General features: G+C 55.6%; 1 protein-coding gene across 1 annotated transcript in view; it reads right to left on the reverse strand.

The window, feature by feature from the left end:
- The window catches only part of LLGL1 (LLGL scribble cell polarity complex component 1), a 72,118-nt gene that overhangs the window by 12,902 nt on the left and 35,134 nt on the right, over window positions 1-24,082 (reverse strand). The window contains exons 3-14 of the mRNA XM_074965074.1: window positions 17,289-17,370; window positions 16,630-16,760; window positions 11,858-12,016; window positions 10,838-11,000; window positions 10,138-10,273; window positions 8,959-9,013; window positions 6,946-7,100; window positions 6,650-6,867; window positions 6,254-6,321; window positions 3,837-3,990; window positions 1,359-1,463; window positions 194-486 (exon numbers count right to left, since the gene is read on the reverse strand). Of these exons, the coding sequence (XP_074821175.1) occupies window positions 194-486; window positions 1,359-1,463; window positions 3,837-3,990; window positions 6,254-6,321; window positions 6,650-6,867; window positions 6,946-7,100; window positions 8,959-9,013; window positions 10,138-10,273; window positions 10,838-11,000; window positions 11,858-12,016; window positions 16,630-16,760; window positions 17,289-17,370 (1,719 nt within the window). The remainder of the gene's footprint in view (window positions 1-193; window positions 487-1,358; window positions 1,464-3,836; window positions 3,991-6,253; window positions 6,322-6,649; window positions 6,868-6,945; window positions 7,101-8,958; window positions 9,014-10,137; window positions 10,274-10,837; window positions 11,001-11,857; window positions 12,017-16,629; window positions 16,761-17,288; window positions 17,371-24,082) is intronic.

A 24,082-nucleotide genomic window follows, 5' to 3' on the forward strand; every position in this document is an offset into this window, starting at 1 on the left:
GAAAGGAGCCGAACCTCCCTAGAGCCCGGCCCTGCCCGTCTGCCATGGGAAGGATCAACAGCATCAGGGTTTGTCGTGTTTGTTCGCTGCGCAGCTCTGTATCCCAGTGCCAGCGCCGAGCTGGACGTGACGTGCTCCATGGCTGGAGCCGGTCCCCTGGGGAGGAGGGAGTGCAGCTCCCGGGTCCCCCTACCTGGCCAGCACTGGGTTGCGTCGGTAATAGTCGAAGAGCCCGAAGCCGTGGCTGGTGCCGAAGGCCACCAGGTTCCACTCGGCGTGCAGGGTCACGGCGGTGACGGCAGCCGGCGGCATGCACTGCACCAGCACGCTGGGCTGGAAGCCTGCGCTGAAGGTCAGGGAGCCGTTCTTGGGGGTGAGCCGGTCATGCCCCTTCCAGGTGAAGCCCTCCCGATCCTGCAGCAGGTCCACTGTGGCCACGTTGATCATGTGATTTGACTTCTCGTCGCTCAGCTCCATGACGAGCACCTGGCAAGAGGCAGACGTGGCACTGAGGGCCAGTTCCGCCAAGGCATCTCCCCGCTACCAGCATCTCTCTCTCAGGGGAGAGCTCCTGGCTTCCAGCTGGGAGCCTGGTGCCCGTGACAGCAAGGCACCAGCAGCCCCGGGTCTGGTAGACAAGTGCAGGCCCAAGGCTCTTCCGAAGCATCCCTCAACTGCAGCACCCGCCCTTATCCCAGGGTCAACGCCCACCCCGGCGCCAATGCTCAGTGCCCCTGCCCTCCCTACGCCGTCCTGCCAAAGCGAGCTAGGGGTAGAGGATCAAGCAATGGAGTCTTAAGTGGCAGCTAGGCCAGGGAAACCTCTCCTCTAGGAAGCGACTGGTACATTCCTGCCAGCAGCGCTGGCTGGCCAGTGGGGCACAGCACGACAGCTGGTCCCTAACAAAGGGGTTTATCCCTGCTCAGATGGACCCCTGCAGCTGGATGGCTCCCCAGAAGCAGGAGACAGAGTAGACACTCCACAGCTGATGGGAAACGTACGAAGCTTCCCCTGCCAAGTCAAACCCACCCCCAGCAAGTCTGCCAAGCCCTGGGGCAGATCCCACCAGCCAGGGGTGCTGCCCTTCACCCTACAGGCCAGGTCACTGGGACAGCTGAGACACATGCCCTGGCATCAGCTCTCTAGTCCTGGGAGAACCGCTTTTAAGAGGCAGAGCACCTACAGCCAAGCAAGAGCATGGCCTGAGAATCCCACCCTCCCCACCAAATACTTGGGCTCTGCCCCTGGCCCCCGCACTCCCTTCCCCCTCCCCAAACTTTGCCCCTAAGCAAAGCCCAGCAACAGTACAGGGCTGACTGGCTGTTCCCCCAGAGCGTCGCCCCCCACAGCCGCCCTACCTGCCCTGCAGTCCCAGCCACCACCATCCGGGCCGTGTATTTACACAGTGCAATCTTCTGGATGCCCAGCCGCGGGTCGTCGCTGTACGGATCAAAGCAGCCAACCTGGACGATGGGAAGAGGGGGTCAGGGGCGCGAGAGGGCAGGACACCGCTTTCGTCCAGGGCTCTGGCAAGCCATGCACACACCGACTCCTCCCAGTGCGGGCACCCCCCCTCTACCCCCTCCCTTCAATGGTCTCAGATCCTATCTTAACCCCCTGCCAGGACCGGCCCTCGCCAGGGGCCCCGATCTGTGACACTGGGCTGGATTATTAGACAGCTCCCCTCTATTTCCATTAGAGACAGGCCTGGACAGACACCCCAGGACTGATGCTCTCGTTGACAGGTGCAGATCTGATACAGGCACGGCTGACAGGCCAGTGATTCTAGTCCTTCACGAGGATAGCCAAGAGCCAGGAGAGTTCCTCCAGCAACTAAACTTAAACCCACCGCACTCGCATGACAGCCCTGCCCCAGCAACCCAGCCAAGGGTGCCCAGGAACTAGTGAGATGCCCAGCGCTGCCCCAGACAGAGGCAAGAAGCTGCGTGCACCATATCAGAGGTGGGATAGGAAAGACTCATTCTTTGACACCTTTATCATAAGCATCTTCACGCTGGGGTGGGGGGGGTGTGGGGAGCAGGCAAGCCCAGCTCTCACCATCAGCCTTGCCTCCTGACCACACTGGAGACATGGCCAGTGTCAGGCCATGCTGCAACTGCGTTACGGGACAATGGGAGGTTCGTTACTAGCTGGTACCAGACGACCCCTTTCCAGCCCTGCCTACGGGGCCTGGGGGATCCATGCCTATGTGACTTGTGCGCGCTCTTCTCCAGGATGCTGACAGCAGGGGCTGCCCCCAGACTGCTCTGGCCCCCTCCCCCAGAATCAGCACACACACAGGGGTATTGAGGGGACCCCAGGCGGTGCGGTCCTGCCGTAGCGCACAGATGCTGAGTCAGATGCAGACAGCAGAGCTGCAGTGGTTGGAGATTCCCTCGGGAATTCTCCTTGGAAACATCTCTCTATTCTGGTCCCTTGTACCCAGAGAGCGAGCCTGGTATCAATGCAGCCAAGTCCAGCTCCAGCCAGAACGGTCTCTACCCCAGCAAGGGCTCCCAGCGGAGGAGCAGGGAAGGAACGTAGAATAGGGATCACCAGGTGGAGGAGATCCTTGGACACCAGGGTTTCTAGCCAGCAGCCAAGATACATCCTGTTTGTCTACTGCCCATAAACACCTGGCGACGATCAAGCAACAGGACAACGCTGCCACTGCTGTAGGTCTAGAGAACTTAACCTTCCCTGGACATCCGCAGGACCGTCACTCGACAAACGGCTGGGAGGAGCTCACAGCCACCCATTCCCACGGGGCTTGGAGCACGACCAGCACAGATCTCCTGCAGGGACAGGGCTCGAATCTCATTCCTTCGGGGATCAGGGGGCCAGGCTGCACTCACTGAACTGCAGAGGGACTCCCGTGAATCAGCGTCACTCCAGATTCACACCAGTGTAAAAGCACAGCGGGCAGCATGGCTGGGCTCAGGGGCCGGGGCACGAGGAGATTGGGCCTTATACCAGGGCATGCACCTGCCTTTGAGCAGGGGAATGGTTATGACGGAGAGTGCCCCTTTAGAACCCAGCTGGCCAACCGTGGGGCACTGAGTCGGCCAACCGTGGGGCACTGAGTCGGCCAATCAACGCCATCCTCAGCTGCTTCCCCTGCTTCCCTGGTCCTCCCCAGGAAATTTTCAAGGCCAGGGGCTCTTGCCATGCAGACTCTGGGCTGCCATTCGTGCCTCTGGGACCAAAGGGGTTTGCAGAAGAGCATCGGCCCCAAATCCCAGAGGCATCCTCATTCCTGCCTGTGCCCACGGGGCTGGAAGTAGGAGGCGGCACTTGGCAGCAGCACTGGCCTGGCCCACGTGGGGAGAGTCCGTCTGAGCCAGCCTGACCCTGCCCACACTCGTGGCATTTCCACAGCTGGCGAGAGGAGCCCTGGCAATTGAAGGCACAGAGCAGGTCCCGCCTGGACAGCAGCAGGGCGTGCTCCCCGCACAGCCTGTTCTGGCCCTGCTCAGAAGGAGAGAGCAGTTTATGGCCCATGGCCTGGCCTCTCTCCAGAGGCAGCAGAAGGGTCCCCTGGGGTGGGAGGTGGTCTGCGATGGCGGATGTGCAGAGCGAGTCTGGCTCTCTGGGCTCCCCATCAGATGGCAGCATCTTGTCACCCACTATGGCCCTGGGCTGCATCGAGCCACCCTGGCATGGGGGAGATTCTCCGATCCACGGGCCTCCCTCCCGGGAATCCTCAGCCAGCTGGGCCCGGGCTGTGACATGGCAGCACAGGGACACTCCTGGAGAGGACCAATGGCTCCTGCGAAGGGGCCCCACACGGAGTTGCCAGGACTGCCCCGGGGATGGGCAGGGACCGAGGGTGGTACCTTGCGGAAGGGAGGCCACTCCTCCTCGCTGGCCTGGTTGAGGCTGTCGTTGTGCTCACAGTCGGTCTGGAAGATGTTGGCCGTGCCCAGCTTGTACAGCGGCCGCAGGGACACTCCCGAGGCGTCCCAGAAGCGGACTGTGCCGTCCTCGTGCCTGGGGAGGGGAGAGGGGGAGACGTGCCGCTCAGTGCGAGAAGCTGGGAGAGCTGTCTGTCCCTTGCCCGGGGTCCTGACTCCCCACATACGACCAGCTAAGCTGCTCCTAGGCCAGCCCCTAGCCTTACAGGCTGCCACAATGCCCTGGCCTGCCCATTTCTGCAAGGGAGAGGTGTAAGATGGGAACAGACTCTCCATCGTATCTGTTAGCACGGAACTAGTTTTGACTCCCGCCCAGTGGCTCTGCCGCTCCCCACAGCCATCAGGGCCGATCTCCACCTGCTCCGATTTCGGTCCCTCCTCCCTACCACAGCCCAGAAGCTTAGGGAGCAGGCGGGAATGAGCTCAAGGGACCAGCATTCACGCCCGGCTGGCTCAGGAGGGTGGCGAGGTGAGGCAAAGATCTCCTTGGTTCACAGCACATCTGGATTCTGGACTCGGTCATTGGGCCACAGACCGGGCGATCTGCCGCTGCGGCGATGCCCTCAGGACGGAGCCGTCGCAGAGCTGGATGGCTCCGGCAGGCCGGGGTCAGGAGGGAGGGATGCAGCTGCTTAAGCCAGCTGCACCTCAGTAGCGCTAGACCTTCCCACGATTGTTAAGGGAAGCGGTTCCTCAGCAACAACTGGCCAAGCTGACATTTCCCTGCCGACGTCAGGGCTAGAAGCCACCCAACAATCACTCCGTGGCTTCGCAGTGGCTCAAGGTGGGCAACTGACAAGCCATAACCACAGGCCGCTAAGCCCTCGGAACAGCAAGGGGCGTTCTGCGGTCGGCTGTCCAGAGCACAGCTTCCGGCTGCTTCTGGCTCCCCGTCCAGGAGTTCTGTGCAACGGCCCAGCACAGCGATGGGAGCCAGCTCCCCGAGGCAGCCCGGGAGCACATCAGCCACCACTACCCAGACGTGGCTCATCTGTAACGTATCAGCCCCTCCGACGCCCCATCCCCAGCCTGCCCCATCTAGCAGCGGGCGGAGCTGAGAGGGCAACAGCAGATACGGCCAAATCTGCCCTTGCCAACTCCGCTCCAGGCCGGGCTCCCGGTCAGCAGGCCAGCGAGCCACCCAGGAGTCCCGAGGTGGGCGTGCGTCCCAGCGGGACAGCAGGCTCCACGCCCAGGATGACCAAGTTAGTCTCAAATTTTCCTTCGCCCCCACCTCCCCTGCTCCAGCCTCAGCATCTGCAGCCGCTAACAAGCCCTGCCTGCATGTTCGGAGGAGCCGGTGCAGCGCTCAGCCAACGATGCATTTGGCAACACGTCGCCAACTCAGAGCTAGGATAAAACCAACACCAAGAGCGAGGAGAAGGAAAAATAAACAGTGACGCATCCTTGCCAGGCTCAACAGGGAGGACTGTTAGCTAGTCCACCCAACAACTGAGGAGGGGCTTCCCCCACCTCTCCCCTGGCATCCGTCCACACTCACACCTCTCGCCCGGCTTCCTGGCTTACATCCCCCCACTCTGCAATTCAGCAGCATCGAACCCAGGTCTCCCAGCCCCCTGCTCTAGCCACTACACAGTGCTACCCTTCTGCAGTGGCAGAGAACGCCCTTCAGGACAGACTTGGGCCATGACTTTCAGACAGCCAGGGAGAGGTCTGCTCTTGGGGTCTCTGTTCAGCCAGACCTGAGCCCGGAAAAGGCCCACCCCACCACTCCCAAGATGTGGCTCTCTACGCTGGAGGAGAGCTGGCAGAATCCCTCGCTGGCTGCCTCTAGGGCATGACGCAAGCCCCAGCCATTTGAAGGCCCTGCCCCAGTCCCTTTGCTGCCCCTACTGGGCAGTCTGTGGGAGGGGTGGCTGCTAGACAGCCATGGGGCCAGCACCTGCCAGACAGTTGGATTCAGGTTGGGTAGTTCTGGGTTTCCATGCTTTGTGCCAGTGCATTTATACCTCACGCCCGCCTTCTCGAACATCCACACTACAATTAAAACTCCCCCGCTGGCCCGTGCCAGCTGACTTGGGCTAAGGGGCGGTTTCATTGCCATGTAGACGTTGGGGCTAGGGCTGGAGCCCAGGCTCTAGGACCCTGCTGGGGGCGGGCGTTGTTAAACTGCCCCTTGGCCCGAACCAGGTGGCATGGGCCAGCCATGGGTTTTTAATCCCAGTGTAGACGTACCCTTCGATACCCCCACACGCTGCTCCCTGGGACACCTGCCAGGGACCAAGACCCAGTGAAAACCCCAGCACTGGCCAGCTCGCTAGGGCAGGGCTGTGGGAAAGATTAGCCATTCAAACGGCTGGTGGCCGAGCGGTACTTACCCCGTGAGAAGAAGGCCCCTCTGGGTGGGTTCTTGGGCTAAGTTTTTCCCTCCGCTGATCGGCCAGTTCTAGAAGACAGATCCCACCCACGCAGGGTGGGGGGGGGGAAAAACGTTAAGCAACAGCCCGTTCCACAGGCCCACTGGGGCTCTCACCCACGCGCACCCCTCCCGCCCTGCTGCTGGCATCCAAGCCAAATCGAGATGGGTTTGCACAGCCCAACGGGACGCTGCTCGAGGAGCCAGGAGATCCGCGTGACAGCTCCCCCACAGAGGCTCCCAGTGTCCTCAGCCAAGTCAGGCTCATTGTGCCAGTCGCTGTAAGGACCCCACCCACCTTCTGGCAAGACCCAGTTACAGCTCAGTGGCTTTTCTCCAGCAGGGGACGTTCCCCTACCCCAGAAGAATGCCGGGGGCCCTGCTGCTCTCCAGCGCCGATGATTCGCTCCCACAGCTTCAAGGGGACGTTGGAGATGTGATAGGCGCAGGTGATGGCGGAGGAATGGAGGGGCGCCAGGTAGGGGGCAGGAACCGTAGGCCAGCCGGGCGTCTGCAGGTCGAGGACCACCAGCTCCTCCTCCACCAGGACCACCAGGGCACTCGGGTTATCGAACTCTAGAAGGCAGAGCAGCGAGATATCAGGCTGGGGAGGGAGACCGAGGCGCGCTCGGTTCCGAAGAGCGGGCTGCCTACCCTCCTCCGGCTCCGTGTGGTGCACGGTGAAGAAGTCGATCACGCGCGAAGTGAAGTCCAGGGTGACCAGGCTCTGGCCCTGCAGGATGCTGACGCAGTGCCGGTCCCCGTAGCTGGCCCGGGGCATGCCTCCGCTGAAGATGATGAAGTGATTTCTGCAGGCAGGGGAGAAGTAGCTAGCTATCGGCACGTTTGCTGCTAGGATTTCCCCCCACCCCACCGCACAGGCCGGGGCTGGAGACCTCACCAGCCCCTACGGGAATTCGGTGCCCCACAGAAACGCAATGGGAGTGGGGTGCCCAATCCCTTCAGGAAATCCCCAGCCAGACCCACCTCTGAGGGCAATAAGCCAAGGCTCTATGGGCCTGGTAGGACACCAGGTAGCAGGGCACTTTGGCCAGCCCCGGGACACCACCACACTCCGTTCTCCCGACAGCGCGTGTGATGCCCGAACATTAGCTGCCTGCACGGTACAAAGGGCGTCACCTCCAGGGAGAGTTCTGCTCGAAGGTGCTTGCGGATGGCATTTCGAATGCGGAGCTGCGCCCGGGAGGGCCTGGGTCATGCACCCTCTGTTCCATTCAGAGGAAGGAGAGCGCGCCAGGGTTGGGGCACTAACCTAGGCACGGGCAGAGCCGGGTTTGACTCCCTGCTCTACCCCAGGCTTCCTGTGCCATCTTGGGCAAGTTACTTGGTCTCTGGGATTCGGTTGCCTAGCTGTAGAATGGGGACATCAGCCCTACCTCCCAGGAGCGAGGAGGAGCCCACATGAAAAAGAGCGTGAGGCCCTCAGACATTATGGCAATGCGGCCACGAGCAGAGTGGTTGCATAAAGCTAACATGCCCCCACGCCCCACGAATGAAGCCAGTTACCCCGAGCCCAGAGCCATTCCTCACACGAGCTTCCTGCCGGTGAAGGGACCACTCACGCTATTCCCCCGTCCCCGCTCTGCAGAGCGGCTTGGCCAGTTCTGCCGAGACATCCTACATGCCCCCCCCCACCCCACACAGGCTGGGGGGGGGCTAGATGAACACAGCAGATGCAGGACACGGGCAGTGCTGCCCAGTGGAGCCCAACCTGCCCCGAGGAAGAGGCAGGTCACAGCAAGGCTGGTCGAATGGACGTTTCTCCAGAGCAAGGGAACGCCTGGATTAACGGAGACGTGATGAACGGAGCAACGACGCTCACTCTGGGTCTGCAGGCCCCACTCCTCCCCCTCCCCCGCCGACTCAGGAAGGCTGAGACGCCAGCATTGTACATGCCATGGCTACTTGGGCTGGATGTACGGCTTACATGGATTTGGGGTCAAGACAGTTCAGGAGCCAGACTCCCCTGCGTTGGAGTCCAGGGTTTTCGATTCAACCCCTCTACAAAACTTCAGACCCAGGTTTGGATCCCAGAGCTCCGGCTTGCTTGGATCTGGGCTTTGGTTTAGGGCCCCCCTAGCTCCACCTTTCCAACCTTCCCCCTACTTGGGTCCTAACCCTCATCACAGCCAAGCAGCATGTCCCTGCCTGGCATATCACCTGACTGCAGGTGAACGACACCAGTAGCTTCCCCAGGGCCATGTGCTCTACAAACTGGCCACTAACTTCGGCTCCTGAGCAGCAAGTGGGTGGACCGAGCCCCCCTTCCTACTTTTAGGGGCTACCCCACTTCTGTCTTATTCAAGGGCGCCAGGGGCCACCGTTTAGCTAGTCCACAAGTTTATCTGCCAGCACTGAAAATGTGATTTGCCAGGTAGTGTCAGTTGTATTTAAGAATGTTTAAAACAGGAACTTGGGTGCCTGTCCTGAAAATAAAGTCTCCGGCTTCTATTAAGGGGCCCTCTAGTCGTCTCCCCCCCCCCCCAACACCCCCCATTAATTCGAGCACTCCACCGCAGCCCGGTGGGACAGTCCCCTGCGGACACAGCCCTTTGCCGCAGGAGCTGTGGCAGAGATGAGCACCCAGCTCAGAACCAAGGTCAGACCTCTGGGGGGGTGGCAAACATTCGCCGGCAGGGGACATACCCAGATTCACAGGTTCTCCACAGGATTTTGTTGATGGCTTTACAGGGAAACGGACCTGGAATGAAGGAGGAGTCGCCACATTAAAGCCATCCTCCCTGCTCAACACCAGCTCCTAGGAGGGGTCGCTGTCTTAGCCCCTGTAAATCAACCCACTCCCATTTGTATCCCAGCAGCTCCCCCAGCAGGCTTGAGTACATTTTCTCTCCTGTCCACCTCAGCTGGAGCCTGGCTGAAGCTCCCAGATATTCCTTTCGGTATCAGGATAGATGCTCAGCGCAGCACTCTGTGCTGACACACACAGCATCTGGTTTCCCCTCCATTAGAGCAGCCTTCACAGCCCGACTTGGGCAAAGGACACAACTGTCACGAGCCACTCCGGGCTAGTCTTTAACGTAGCTTTCAATCGAAAGTTCCCAGAGATTACTGAGCAGCACTTCCAGCAGCCTCTATGTAACCCTTCCCTAGCCTGCTAGAGTCCGCAGGGGATCCAAACTCAGGCCTCCCTCCCCACCTGCATGCCACGCAGATGGGGTAGGGTTCTGCCCACAGAAGGAGCTTCTGGGGAAACGCCCCAGGGTTGGTGATGCAGGCTTGCTCCATCCATCCAGGTAACAGGACAGTGGCCACCTCCCGAAGGAAGCTGGAGAGACAAGTCATCCTAAGTTACGGGGATCACTGTCCAGCCACCGTATGTGACTCCATCTCGCACCACGTAGGAGGCTAAACCTACTGCTTCATGTGCCCATCTCCAAGGACCCAGAGGGGAGCCTCCATTGCCCTCTGTAGGGGGGCTGTTTTGGGGAACTCAACGCTCCTGGGATCCTCAGAGCCCAAGTTAAAGCAGGGAGTCCTAGCAACTCAGACATCTGCTGGCAAGCCAGGTCTGCAGGCAGTTGTTTGTCACTTGCAGTATCCTTCTCCCAAGCCCTAGGCCATCAGTGGTCAGTTTCACAGAGCACCCTGTCGAGAACAGCACGACTGACCACGTGAGTTAACGGCTCAGTCAAGAGGCTCCTTGTGGCACCATATCTACCTCCCCCTCCAACAAGGTATCGGGGGCAAGCGTGAAGTCAGAAGTGGTGTAATGACAAACTCTATTAGAAGGTAAAACTGCCCTTGGGCCCACTGCAAGAAGGCAGAGGAACAAGGCGGGTGGGTCCCGAGGCAAAGCAAACTCACCGTAGGGGATAGTTGACATGAGTGGCTGCAGAGTCTTATGGCAACTACTGTTGATGGACCACACCATGTAGCCTCCATCACTGTGCGAACTCACCACCGTCCTGCCGCTCCGCTCCCAGCCAAGGCTCTCCAGCTGCTGCAAGGAACAGATGTGGCCAATAAACCCAAGGTGGAGAGAGACACGGGGCTACAGGAGGCAGCTGTGCCATCTCATCCCCTCTATGCATACGCAGCCTGGGCAGAATCTGGTTTTGCCAAAGGGACATGGGGAGCAAGGCACAGCACTTCAGAATGGAGATGGAAGATCAGGTCAGCAATGGAGGTTTGTGGACCACTGCAATATCCCGGGTGCAGCTGTAAGTTAGAAGAGTTAAGTCAAACGCATCGAGTTCAGTTTGGCCACAGGCCGATGCCTGCAAGTCCTCCTGTCTCCCTGAGGAGGGAGCCTGGTTGAAAGTGTGATGGACTCTGCAAGCGTAGCCTCATTGACGAGGCCAGCAGCATTCTTCCAACTCCGGGCCACCAGCTTCCAGCAGGTGAGTCACCAGGTATGGTAAAGCACGGGAAGATGGCTTAGAGGGAAGCCACAAAAACTCAAACGCAGATGGCTTGGCCAAAGCTCCCGTGTTCGTGCATAAGCGGGACACTCACGGGACAGCACACTGTGTTCTCGGCTCTCCATGAACTCCATTCAAGGTACCTGATTGCCCAGGAAGAGGTGGTGGACATTTCTGGTGCTCTGGTCCCACACGATCATCAGCCCCCTGCTATAGCCAATCAGGATCTTGGACGAGTCTTGAGGGTGTTCCTGCAGAGACTCCACTGGCCCAAGAGCCTTCCCGCAGCGGTAGTCGTCTGGCACGCTAGCATGGAAGCAAAGGGGTGGGGGAACACCAGACTGGTTAACAGCCATGCAGCCAAGTACCTTGTTTTCTCCTCTCTAATCCCTCCCCAGCACTGCGGGAGAGACCGCGCAGTTCAGCTGTTCTGTAATGGGAAGGAAGAAGATGGTCCTCTCTCAGCCCTGGATCAGGATATTAACATCTCCGACAGCCAGTGGGGACTGAGACAGACCAGCCTCTTAACACAGGACACAGAATCAGTAGCTCATCCCTCCAATGGCCAGGAGGAACGCAAGCAGAGAAAAGCATGTTAGGGAGCCCCTTAAATCAAGGGACAGGCTTGAAACTGAACTTGAACTTCACTGATCATCTGTGCTGCACAAGGATACACCTAGCACAGCCAGTCCCCAGAGTCCTGCCCCAGCGGGCACTAGGCTCCCTGTAAGACCTGGGATGGATTCTCCGCTTTGGTCTTTCCCAAGTCCTGCTCGGGAATCTGGGAGAGGACAGGGTATTGTAAAGGTGGAGAGGTACTGGATCACCGCTACGGGCAGTGACCTACATAGCTGCTACCCATCAGTCATGGGGCTGCGGCATCTCCAGAAACATCTCCGAGGGAGCAGCCTCCAGGCATCTCAGATCCACCTGAAGAAGCTGCTCGGCACAGCCCGCTGAAGAGCTGCAGACTCTCTACGCTTGCCAGGCAACGTCCCAGCTTTACAGCTAACATTTAACAGGTACAGCCACAGCCAATGCACCCTGGGCTGGATGCCTCTTTCCACTGCCCCCGGCCGGCAACCCGCCCCATCTGCCTTGTCTCGTGGTGCCCACAGCCACGAGCTGATCTCCACTGGTGCCAGTTCTCCAGGCCAGCTCACCTCTGCATGATCTCCTCTTGATACAGGGTTTTATCCTCCAGCAGCGTTAAGCCAGAGAGCTCCAGGAAGTACACGCCACCCCCTTCCGTGCCCAGGCAGGCCACATCACAGGCAGATTTCAGCAGGATCACCGTCACCCGGGTAATGCTGGGAGGAGAGCTACCAGGAAGACAAGATTCAGACAATGAGAGCCGCGCCGGTTTACAGGCTGGACGTTTACATGCGAAGTTGCAATGGCTCGCTTTGAGAGGACTTCCCATTCCCTCCCGGAGACGCACCGGCTGCACCATGGGTCAAAGAGGAGCGTGGGTTGTTTTCCTACAGCCAATATTGCGTGGGCTTAAGTCACTCCCTTTTATGGACCCCCCAGGGCACGAGACGCCAGAGGGTCCCGAATGAGGAGCAGACTCGTTCGGAGGAGAAGCTTGGCCACAAGCAGAGCCACGTCCGTTTGGGCCCAAGCTGAGAGATCCAGAGCTCCCTCAACGCCTACTGACTTTGGCTTCAGCTCCTGCCATCAGCACATCCTCCGATGACCCAGCCCTGCCCCAGCTACCGGGGCCCAGCAAGAAGGTAACAGACCCTAGACTGTGCACAGACATTCCACCGCAGTGGAGATGGACCGTGGCGCTCGGGGGGAAACGAAGCCAGGGAGACCTCATACCTGGAGGTTTATAAGTGGTTTTCGACCTAACGTGGACTACTGTAGGCCAAAGAGAAGCAAGCAGTTCTGTCTATACCCGATTAATAAGCGGTTTAGGACCGGTAAGTCACCGCAGACACCCGGGAGAGGATCGCTACAGCCCTGGACAGCAATCGCCTGGTCACTTAGATTCTAGCTTGTGCGCTCTTTAAGCTCCCGCACATTATGAAAGGAGAATCAGACAAAGCTCCCTGCTGTGCCAGGCTGGGGACCGCCTGGCTGTCAAGCCAGCAGAGGCAACGAGGCAAGGAAGGAGTCATGGAACCCAGTAGAAGTAGTCATTTGAGGGTCTAACAGAATCTCAGCATTGGGGCAATTCTCGCCAGGTGCCTGCCGTGCCCGGCCCCCAGCAGCCTCTGGAGTAAGTTAGCTGGTGCGGTTCTCCCCAGCCCACCCTCCATCACAGAAGCTGAGGCTATCTAGCCAAGCAGCCTCTTGCTCTCTATTAACACAAATCCTGCATGGGCATGAGGGTATTTTAAAAGGGGCTCTGGTCTTCGGCTTCTAGCACTGGGCCTGATTTTAAGAGGGGAATTCACTATACAGCAGCTGCAGCAGTGGCATGCAGAGAGAGACTCCAGCAATAAAATGACACGGTCCAACGGAGGGTGTGGGTCTGCATGTCAATTAGTCCTGAAGACCCCTCCTCTGCCATCAGCAGGATCACGCTGGGCCCTCGTGAACGAGGGCTGCTGGATGCAGTGCCAACGCAGGGGCAGCAGGGGGCAGCACTGGCTAGCATGGAAGGAAGCCAATAGGCCATTCTAGCCAAGCCCCATCAGTATCTGGGCTGACAGAGTTGTTTATTGGGGATTTGGCATGCCACGGGGCGTGGAGTCCCCGCCTCCCTCGGAGGCGCCAGCTCACGGCGTGAGCCTCCACAGCAGCAAATGGCACTCAGGGATGTACCCTACGCCTGGCCTAGAGCTCAAGAGACTTCCTTAACCTTTCCAGGCCGTTCAGTCTCAGACGTTGCCTTTTACAGTCACCTTCCATAGCGGGCGAGCAGCATCTCTGACCTGGGATTTGTAACCCTACACATCCCACCTCATTAGTCCTCTTCAACCGGGCACTCTGCAGCAGCTGGTTCTCTGACTGCAACGCTTCACCCCCACCTCACCCCCAAACAGCCTTCTCTTGTGGGATTTGGAACCAGGAATTAAGCTGTCTCCATGGAGCCTGCTCAGCTCACTGGAAAAAGGAATGAGACAGGTCTACTGCCAAGATCAGTCATTCCAAGTTGCCCATTATATAAGCATTATCAATAGCTCGGCCAGTTTTATACCCTGCTTCTAAGTACGTGGGGTCACTTGTACCGCTCTCCTTAGGAGATCTCATTGTCCAGGTAAGTGATCAGTTAACCTTTGCTCCTAGTTTGTATTGTTCTCGAAAGTCTGAGATCTAAATAAAGCTGGACCCAGGCAATGATCCAGGCAGTCTCTGTAAACCCAGATGCTGCACTGGCAGGTTATGGAATTACAGTACTGAGAGGTAAATAGGAACAAGCAGGTATTTGTACCTACACTAGAATCCTGGAAGAGCCACGATTGTAAAGCGACTCTCACATGCTTTTTGTGTGCTGCAAGTTTCCACAGCCCTCTTCACTGAGCTTTCCACCCAGATAACGAATAATGCCATGGCCTGCACTCCATGGTGCAAACCAGCACAAGAACAAAGCCTTCATTTAAGGAGACAGTTACTCAGGAACAGGATCTTGCATCTTCCAGAGCTAGCCAGCATTAAAGGGACACAAAATTTACCCCTTGACTTTTAATACTGTGATCCTCTCAGATGAGTAGCTGTAGGCGCAAAACGCATCATTTGAGCATGCGATTGTGGCAACCGAATGCTCGAATGAGTAACTCTTTGCCCTGAGCATCTGCATAAGTTGCACACAAAGGGATTACTTTCAGAGATGCTGAGCATCCACCAATTCTGAAAATCAGACAGAAGGGCGTCGGGAGTCCTGGCACTAGGTGTTTTTAAGAAAACACCTTTCCTTGCTGGTATTTAATTTTAGAATTAAAAAAAAAAAAAATCAATCAACTTTTTTGAAAATTTTACCCTTCAATTTTTGCTCTTCATTTAGTGCCCAGAAACAAAGGGTCTAATGAATTCTGCTCTGGTTATCGCAGGCTGTGCAGCAGTTTGAGGCTTGCTGAAGTTTGGGAAAATGTCTTCCATTATCTTTCCAAAAGATTGCAGAAGCATATCCACCAACAGCAGGCACAACAAAATTTAACTCCCGACAGCGTCCATTTAAAAAAAGGAACAAGTGCTACCTACCTAGAAAAAAGAAAAAGGAGGACTTGTGACACCTTAGAGGCTAACAAATTTATTTGAACATCGGATGCATCTGAATCACTGAATGCATCCGATGAAGTGAGCTGTAGCTCACGAAAGCTTATGCTCAAATAAATTGGTTAGTCTCTAAGGTGCCACAAGCCCTCCTTTTCTTTTTGCGAATACAGACTAACACGGCTGCTACTCTGAAACCTACCTAGAAGAGTTATCATCAACTTTAGCAGAGTTTATTTGGGCTACATTCAGAACTGAAGAGCAAGATCTGCAGTTGGAGGAGTCCTTAAAATGAACTCAAACCATGTTTGGTTTATACTGATGATTGGCCAAAAAGATCCATCCCATCCCGTGAGAATTAGGCTTGTTTGGTCATTCCCCACCCTTGTAAGTAAAAAGAGGCCAAGCAGATTTAAATAATTTTTATAAAGAATAAACTTTTGCATCTGGCAACGCTGGAGCCAAATTTCACCCCAGCACAGAGATTTGAGAATAAACTCTGGCAGACCTTTCGCGAGAGCTGCACTGCTATCCTGGCTGCTTGTTCGGGAGGGTTTTTGTTTAAATTTAAAGACAAGAACTTGCGGAGTCCAGCAACAGCTGAACTCAGACATCAATGCATTGCCCTGTCAGTTACTCATCCATACTTCCTTTCCCCATTTATAAGCAGCAGTGTCTGCAGAGCCAACACTAATCTCAGCTAACAGGCTCTGTCTATTTTCTCCACCGTTGTAACCATTCCCATGGCAACCGATTGATAGGCAAACTATACCGCTGTGTACAAAAGGGAAAGCTTTGCAAGCCACAGAGCCAGGATAGAGATTCCCAGAGGGGAGGAGGAATGAAACTGCATCTTGGGCAAAGTGATTGAACCAGATGGATAAAATTAAACTGGGGGTGGGGGGGGTGCAGCCTTTTCAATACCCTTTGGCTGTTTCCACCGAGTGGCACGAACAGGGCACGGACTGGAATTTCGATTCACTTCAAAGAGCCCAAGACCTTTTACGCTGAAATCCGGGCTGTCTGGACAGCCTCACAAGGCAGAGCAATTAAAGATTTCACAGCTGGCGTTCCAAGCCCGTAAGGAGTGCTTTAAAGCAGCGCTCCGTCCTGAACGGCGGCTCTAACACCTGTCCCAAAACGAGCAAGGCACACAGTCAGTGGTTTCTGCCTCAAGCTACTCCTGGGTAAGTCGGCTCTGTTTGCACTGCAGCTGGCGAGTTACTGGCGCTGCAAACGCAAGCTGGGATCTGAGAGGCCCATGCCGAGCTCTGTCTGGTTCGCCCATCACCACCAGCAAGACTCTGGCAGGTCAAATCCGGCCCGTGGTTTCCCCAGTGCATGCGAGCTTAAAACTGGTGCCGGAACTTCCTCCGAGGGTTTTGTTTTTTGGTGTTTTTGTTTGTTTGTTTTTGGTTTTTGGGGGGGGGGGGGCATTTGGATGATGCACAAAGCAGAACAGAACCCAGCTCCCTCAGAACTGAGCCGACTGCAGCACTGCCAGCAGCAAGGGGCAGTCACTGGCATGGAGTCAACAGGACACTGGCAATGCTGGGGGAGGAGCTGCACAAAGCAGCGCGGGCCCCACCTACGGACCGGCCCTACCTGAGCCATAGCAGGGCCCGGATGGATTGCCGGGTCAGCGAATCAGGGGAATGCACAATTCAATCCTAGGAGCACTCGGTACCCAGCAGAGCCCAGGACCAGCCCCTGCTACAGTGAAGCCCCAACTCCCCAGATCAGCGTGAAAGAGGAAGGAGGCAGTGAGTACTTAGTGCTGTCGAACCCTGGTCGGCCCGGGAGGATGAAGCTGCGGGTCTCCTCCAGGTGCGAATAGCCATCCTTCTGGTCGATCTCCCACAGGTGCAGGGTGTTGTCATCCAGCAAGGACAGCAGCCGACCCTGGGAGAGACACCGACACGCAAGGAAACAAAGGATGTCACGGGATTACGAGTTAAGCCTCCCCCCCCACCTCCACAGCAAGGCCCCTGCTGCAGCAGTGAGCATGCTGGACTTGGCCACACCAGCCCATGCATCTGGACTAGGACACTGGGGTGGAGGTACCTTTATAACCATCCCAATGGCACAGCCTTGCATCCACTTACTGGCACATTGGCCAGACCCACCCACCCCAAAGCAGTTGCTAAAAAGTCTTCCAAGGCCCGGCCCAGCAGAGCTATTGGAAAGGGGCAGAGGTTTGTGTAAGGCAGGAGGTCTCAATAGGGGGATCAGCGGGCCAGGAGGAGTCCTTGGGAGTTAGAGACGTTGGCCTGCCGCGTCCTTGCCAGAGAATGACCAGGAGTCTGGCTAGTTCAGAGGATGGGCTGCTGCACCCTGGTGACAGCAGGACATGGGTTACTCTCCTCCAAAGGCAACTGCACCTGACTGAAGGGAGACGCAAGGTGACGAGAACCAAAAGCAGCAACGTACCTGTCCAGGCAAAAAGTGTATCTGCGTGACGGCAGCAGTCTCCTTGTGCAAGCCGGTGAACTCCACTCCTGGAGCGCCGTATCTGGCACGGGCTGAGAGTCAAGGAGGCAACGAGGGGACAGAGACAACCCCGTACCGACCCCCCTGCCCTCCACCCCAAAACTGACTCTGCCAGCACCCGGGGAACTCTGCCTTTTAGCGCACCAGCAAGTAAGACCAAGGTTAAAAACTGGGGACCAAACACTTAAGACCCAGCTATGTCCATTTTGGTGGCATCTTGCTTGCCACGCAGGTATCCATGCATCTACGCTGGTAGCTGGCCAGGAGATTTTAAAAGCCTGGCACTGCCGTTCTGTGGGTAGGCGTTCCGCCGGACTGGTCAACCTCCCCCAAAGCACCTGAATGAGGCATCAAGGTTTACGAGGTCCTCAGACACCTCCAGAGAGTGTCACACCATCGTCTGCCTGCCCGGTCTAGGCACACCTACTCCTGCCCCAGCCCAGTGCAGCTGGACTGCACGACACACACAAGGGGTGGTGCCCACCAGAAGATGGGTCCCAGCAACCCTTTTTGGGGAGCTCAATGGGCAACAGGAGAGGGACTGGTTATACCCAGCAGTGGATGTACTGGGAGGGGGGGCTAGGAACTAACTGCGCTTTCCACGCCTGGGTTGGGTAGAGCAATACAGGACAGGGTTAGACTTTTGAAAGCAACACATCAGCTCCCACAGCTGCTCCACTCCAGCACCTCCATCCAGGATGCTCAGAAAGAACTCTAGGGTCTGTCTACACTGCAGTTAGACACCCACAGCTGGCCCATGCCGGCTGACTCAGGCTCGCAGGGCTCAGGGGCTGTTTAACTGTGGTGTTGATGTTTGGGGTCAGGCTGGAGCCCAGGCTCTGGGACCCCCACAAGATGGGAGGGTCCCAGAGCTCAGACTGCAGCCAAAGCCCAAACATCTACACAGCTGTTAAACAGCCCCTCAGCCCGATTTGGCTGGCACGGGTCAGCTGCGGGTGTCTAACTGCATATCTGGGGATGGAGGGCCACAGAGTGGCTGCAGTTAGAGCATGTAGGTGGGATGTGAGGCCCCCCCGCACTGATGAAGCCAAAAGGTGCTAATTCTGTCAGCAGGATTAGAGTGCAGGAATTCCTGATCCCCTCACACAAAGCCCCCTGGTAAGACCGGCTCAAGCAAAGTCCCACACTGCAGCTGACAGCCTGTGGCGTCCATATGGACTCTGTGGGCACACAGCAGGCCCAGTCTTCTGCAAGGAGTCAGGCTGGCAGGAGGGGTTCTTGGGGCAACCACAGATCAAGGTCCGCAGACAACAGCCGATGCAGTCCGGCAAGGTGGCAGTTCCACCCCACTGTCCTGGTCGTGGCTAGGCGGGGCAGGGGCTGCCTACCCCCACCCCATTAGGGAGCATGTTTATCTGCTGCAGACAGGCAGAATAGGGCTGCCCAAGGACAGGGTTCATGCTCCGAGCTGGTCTGGGCAGGGTGAATCTAGACAGCACTGTCATAGCCCAGACACCCCGCACTCTGACACAGCCAGCAGCCGTTCTGGCAGCTTGCCAGGCATCCCAGGGCTGTTCTTCATTTCCATAAGGCAGAGCTGGTTTCCCCAGTCCTGATCTTTAGAGAGGCTGCTCATGTCAAGGCCTGCAGCCTTCCCAGGATCCCCCCTCCATAGCGGGAGGACCTCCAGGGTCTGCACTGGAGAGCTCAGCCTTCCATGGACAGCCATCTGCAGAGGTTGGAGTTCACACATGAGTCTGACTGTAAAGGTGCACGACTGTTTGCATCCTTCACCCTCAGCCCCACTGCTTCACAGCAGCCAGAGTAAGCACTCTACCTTTCTCCTCCGGGATTTGCATCTGCTAGAACGGTAGCTCAATTTGTCTCACTGCAGCCAAGGGGAGGAAGCTCCTTTTAACATCCTTGGGGACGACAGGCAGCTGGAACCCAACGAGCACTTCTTAGGGGGCTCACTAGCTCAAAAGCCAGCGTGCTGGGGAACTGTACCTATCCAGGTGGGGAGGGGCTGGGGCAGATGCCTCTGCAGCCACAGGTTTGTCATCAGTCTGCCTTGAAAGCCCTGCCCGGCTCAGCCTCTGCACCTTGCGAGAGGTTAATAGGGTGGAGGAGATCAGCTCATGGGCCCACAGCGCTGCATTCTCCATCCTCGCAGCATCCAACTTGCTAGTAAAATCCACCCAGCTGGCAACTCGGGAGACCAGAGTCGGCTAGCCCCAGAGCAGGCGCCAGGACCTGTAAGCAATGCCAGATAGGCCATGCTGCCCTGGTATGCCTCTAGCCAGGCCAGCTCTCTGGACAAGTGAGTATTTCAGCCTTTAGACCCATTCAGTCTTTACCTGCATTGCCAACGAAGTGTCAGCTGCCAGACCGTCACAGACCTGCCCACGCTCTGGGGTGAGTTTGGATAAGTCGACCCCTGCCTCAGGTCAGCTAAGACTGAGCCTCTCAGGGAGACTGTCCCATTGCTCACAATGGATCTCCCGGGAGCACTGCAGGCGGCTTAGGTATAGAGAAAGTTGCATTGAGACTGTTCTGCCCCCTCCTCCCCCCCACTTCTAATGAAGGCTAAGTGCACTGACAGAGCCCCAGGACACCTGGGTTCTACTGGTCTCCATCACATTCTTCTGGAGCCCCTGGTCACAGCTGGCCATGTGCCACAATCCCATAGTACCTCAGCTCCTGGAAAGGAACAGGCTGCCCCCTCGCTACTCAGCAAGAAGCGGGACTGGGAGCCATCGCCGGCCTTTGTATTCATGATGAGATTCCAGGCTGCAGGGACAAACGTCCACCCTCCTGGCAGGCGGGGTGGAGCGTAGGGGTTAGCAAGAATTCTGCACTGCAGCCTGGGGCAGGACGGAGGGCCCAGCCCCACACGGCCAAACCTTCCTCCTCGTCTGCAAAAATCGGCTTTCAGCCTCATCACCTGGGGGCTACTGGCAGGGTTATTTCATAGTTAAGCTGGGGCCCTGCTGAACCGCTGCAGGAGGCAGTGGCCTCCAGGCTGTTTTCCTGAACAGATAGTTCATGCGAAAGCACCTCCCGGGCGGTCCAGTCAGTCTTTCGGGAGACTGCTTTGCCAGGGTGCACCTTCCACTTAGTCCTCTCCTGGGCCATCAGGGATTGGCAGGAGGAGACAGCAGAGGGAGGGCAGCACAGATGAGCCAGCATGGCGGGTGGGCAGCGCAGACAAGCAAGCCTGGAGATCCATGTGACTGAGATGCCTGACTTATAAGCCCTGCTCCCCCCGTTACTGCCGCTCTTCCTAGCGGGTAGACGTCGCACTGAGCCGCTGTTTTTCAAGTAAATAATTCCTAGATCCCAGAAAGATATCCTCTCTTGGTTTAAAAGTGGTCTCTGATGGAGAATCCATCCTGACTGCTGGAAAATTCATTCTAATGGTTAATTACCCCGTAGTTAAAAATTTACATCTTATTTCCAGGCTGAATATGTCTAGCTTCAACTTCCAGCCACTGGAGCATGTTATACCTTTCTCCAATAGACTGACAAGCCCACCGTCAAGTATTTCCCCCCATCAAGTCACCCCTTAACCTTCTCTTTGTTAAGCTAACCAGATTGAACTCCTTATGTCACACTGTAAGACATGCTTTCTAATCCCTTCATTATGCCCACAACTCATCTCTGAACAATTTATCAACATCATTCTTGAATTGCAGTCACCAGAACTGGACACAAGATTCCAGCCGCAGTCGAGCCAGTGCCAAACACAGAGGTAAAATAACCTTCTCCTCCTCAAGATTCCCGTTTACACATCCAAGGATTGCATTAGCCCCTTTTTGCCACAGCGTCGCACTGGGAGCTCACGTTCAGCTCATTATCCATCACAACCCCCAAATCTTTCAGTCTCCGCTTCCCAGAACAGAGCCCGCCTCCCCATTCTGTAAGCACGACCTACATTCTTTGTTCCTAGATGTACATATTTAGCCACATTGTTTGTGCCCATCTTAACAAGCAATCCAGATGACTCTGTATCAGCCATCTGTCCTCTTCCTTATTTACCATTCCACCAATTCTGGGGTCAACTACAAACTTTATCAGTGATGATTTTATGTTTTCTTCCAGATCACAGATAAATGTTAAATAGCATAGGGTCAAGCGCCAATGCCCGCGGGACCCCACTAGAAACACAACCTCTCAATGTTGATTCCCCATTTAGAGTTAGATTTTTGAGACCTATCAGCCAGCTTTTAACCCATTTAAAAATGTGCCATGTTAATTTTACATCATTTTAGTTTTTAATCAAAATGTCATGCAGTACCAAGTCAAATGCCTTACAGAAGTGGATTAAATCACTACCTTTATCAACCAAACTTGTAATCTAAAAAAGATATATATCAATATATCAAGCTAATGTAACAATTTATTTTCCATAAACTCAAGTTAATTGGAATTAGTTATATTATCCTCCTTTAAATTTATTAAATGCCATATCAGCCACTCCATTATCTTGCCCAGGTTTGATGTCAGACTGACACACCATAATTAGCTGGATCATACCATTTACCCTTTTTAAATACTGACACAACTTTAGCTTTCTTTCAGTCTTCCCTGTGTTCCAGCACTTACTGAAACTCATCATTAATGGTCCTGCAAGCTCCTCAGCCAGCTCTTTTAAAACTCATGGATGCAAGTTATCTGGACCTGGTGATTTAAAAATGTCTAATTTTCATAGCTACTGTTTAACATCCTCAAGAGATCTAGTGGAAAGGAAAGTGTTATATGATATGACTACATCAGCTGTATTTGGGGAAAAACAGAACAGAAATATTAAACATCTGCCTTTTCTACATAATTGCTAATTCTACCATTTTCATCTAACAATTGACAATGGTTAGGATTCTTTTTTGTTCCCAATATACTTTAAAAACTCCTCCTTATTGTCCTTAACGCTGCTGGCCATAGAGTTCTACTCGTGTCCTTTTGCTTCCCTTATCAATTTTCTACAATTCCCTGCTTCTGATTTATATTCATTTCTATCAACTTTCCCTTTCTTTCCCTTTAAACCAGGTCAGGTGGTGGTGTCGTTTTTTTAAACCGGTACAGCCTTCTTCCTCAATTGTGAGATTAAGGAAGCTGTTGACTAAGTAGCCAGAAGACAGACTGCTATTCCATTCACTGCAATGAGCCTGCAGAAGTCTGTTTTGGGTATTTAGACTGCGAGCTCTTTGGGACAGGCACTCACTATGTATGTGCAGCGCCCAGCACAATGAGGTCCCGTTTTCAGTTGGACCAGAGATACAAACAGACCAGTACCTACGGAAGCCATTATAAGGGGTGCTGTGCTAACAGAGCGAACCTACAGTTTGTAGCAGGGACACTCCAGGATTACCACCAAATGTTGCAGTCTCTCTAAAGGGCAAAGGGGAACAGCAGCCCACATGGCTCCCAGAGGATCACCAAGACATAAGCAATCGCTCTGTCCTGGGAGAGAACTATTGAGTGACCAAACTGTCTTTTGTTGCCAGCAGAGGCTTAAAGTTTAATCCCAGAAAATTTGCTGCCCTCCCAATCTGAATTAAGAGATCCCATGACTGTCTGTCACTTGTTTCCAGGGACATTTCTTGCAGGCTTTAGCTGAGAGCAGCTTCAGTGTCTCTCCCTTGCAATTCTCCTCTCTCCGTAGGAGCAAAGCACCCTGTCAGGAGTCCCCTACTTCTCCTGATGCCTCCCTTCCTTTCTTTTTGGCTTACTGTGGCCTCCCAGAGCTGTATTCTCTGGAATCCCTCACTAGAGGGTCACCAAGCAACCAACTGCCTGCTTGCCCGTTGCTCAGAGCAACCACCTCTTCTAACTCCAGACTCCACGCTATGCTTATTCAGCAACTCTCCAGCGCTCGTTTCCTGTCCCAGAAAAACAAAAAGAACTTCTGAAAACACAAGGAAAGGGAACGTGAGCAGAAAAAAACAGCGCATCCAAGATGGGGATGCAGCAGCTGGAGGATCTGGGCTCCTTCCTCGCTCAAGGGCCAGGAGTGCCTCCTTTGCTATGAGGGTCCCCCTCTAGAAGTTTGGGGGTGGGTACAGATCAACTCAGGGCCATAGAACCTGGGGTACAGCTGATATTGGAAAGCCACGCCCCTTGAAGAGGATCATGGTATTGCAGAGGCTTAGTACAACACCGAATTTCAAGTGTAAATATCCCCAGTGCTTGGAGCAAGATTCGGACAGATCTTCACCAGAGACACTTTCCCCAGACAAGACTCGAACTAGGTCGACTCAGTGAGTCTGATGTGGGTTTATACAGGGATGGAGGGGACTTGAGCCTCCCCCTTAAAGTTGACCAAAGGGAAGGGACAGGCTGGAGTTACGGTCCGGGGAACGAATCCAAACGGGGCCTATCTGCACTCTCATGCGATAGTCCTGACTCTGTAAAGCAGCAGCCGCCACGTCCGCAATGCAGCAGGAGTATGGGGAGGAAAGAGGGTGACATGATGAATTTAACTCACTTTCATAAACTCGTTTCATTGCCCAATTAAAATCCCAAACCGCTGGCGCTCCCGAGATGGGCAATCCGATAGGCTGGGTATGTCTGCAATTAGCTTTGCTCCTTTGGGCACAGACAATGGCATTAGCGCTCATGCTCTCTAGGACCCTGAACTTTCCCATGGGTTCATTCTTCCAGCTCTCCTGCTGCAGAGGCCAAGCTGCAGTCTACCGGCGCAGTCAGCTGCCGGAGCCATGCTACTGCAGTCGCAGGAAGGCAGATTAAGAGGGATTAGTGGCACAGGACCAGCC

Source organism: Natator depressus, chromosome 10 (assembly GCF_965152275.1).
Source record: "Natator depressus isolate rNatDep1 chromosome 10, rNatDep2.hap1, whole genome shotgun sequence".
Classification (NCBI taxonomy): Eukaryota; Metazoa; Chordata; order Testudines; family Cheloniidae; genus Natator; species Natator depressus.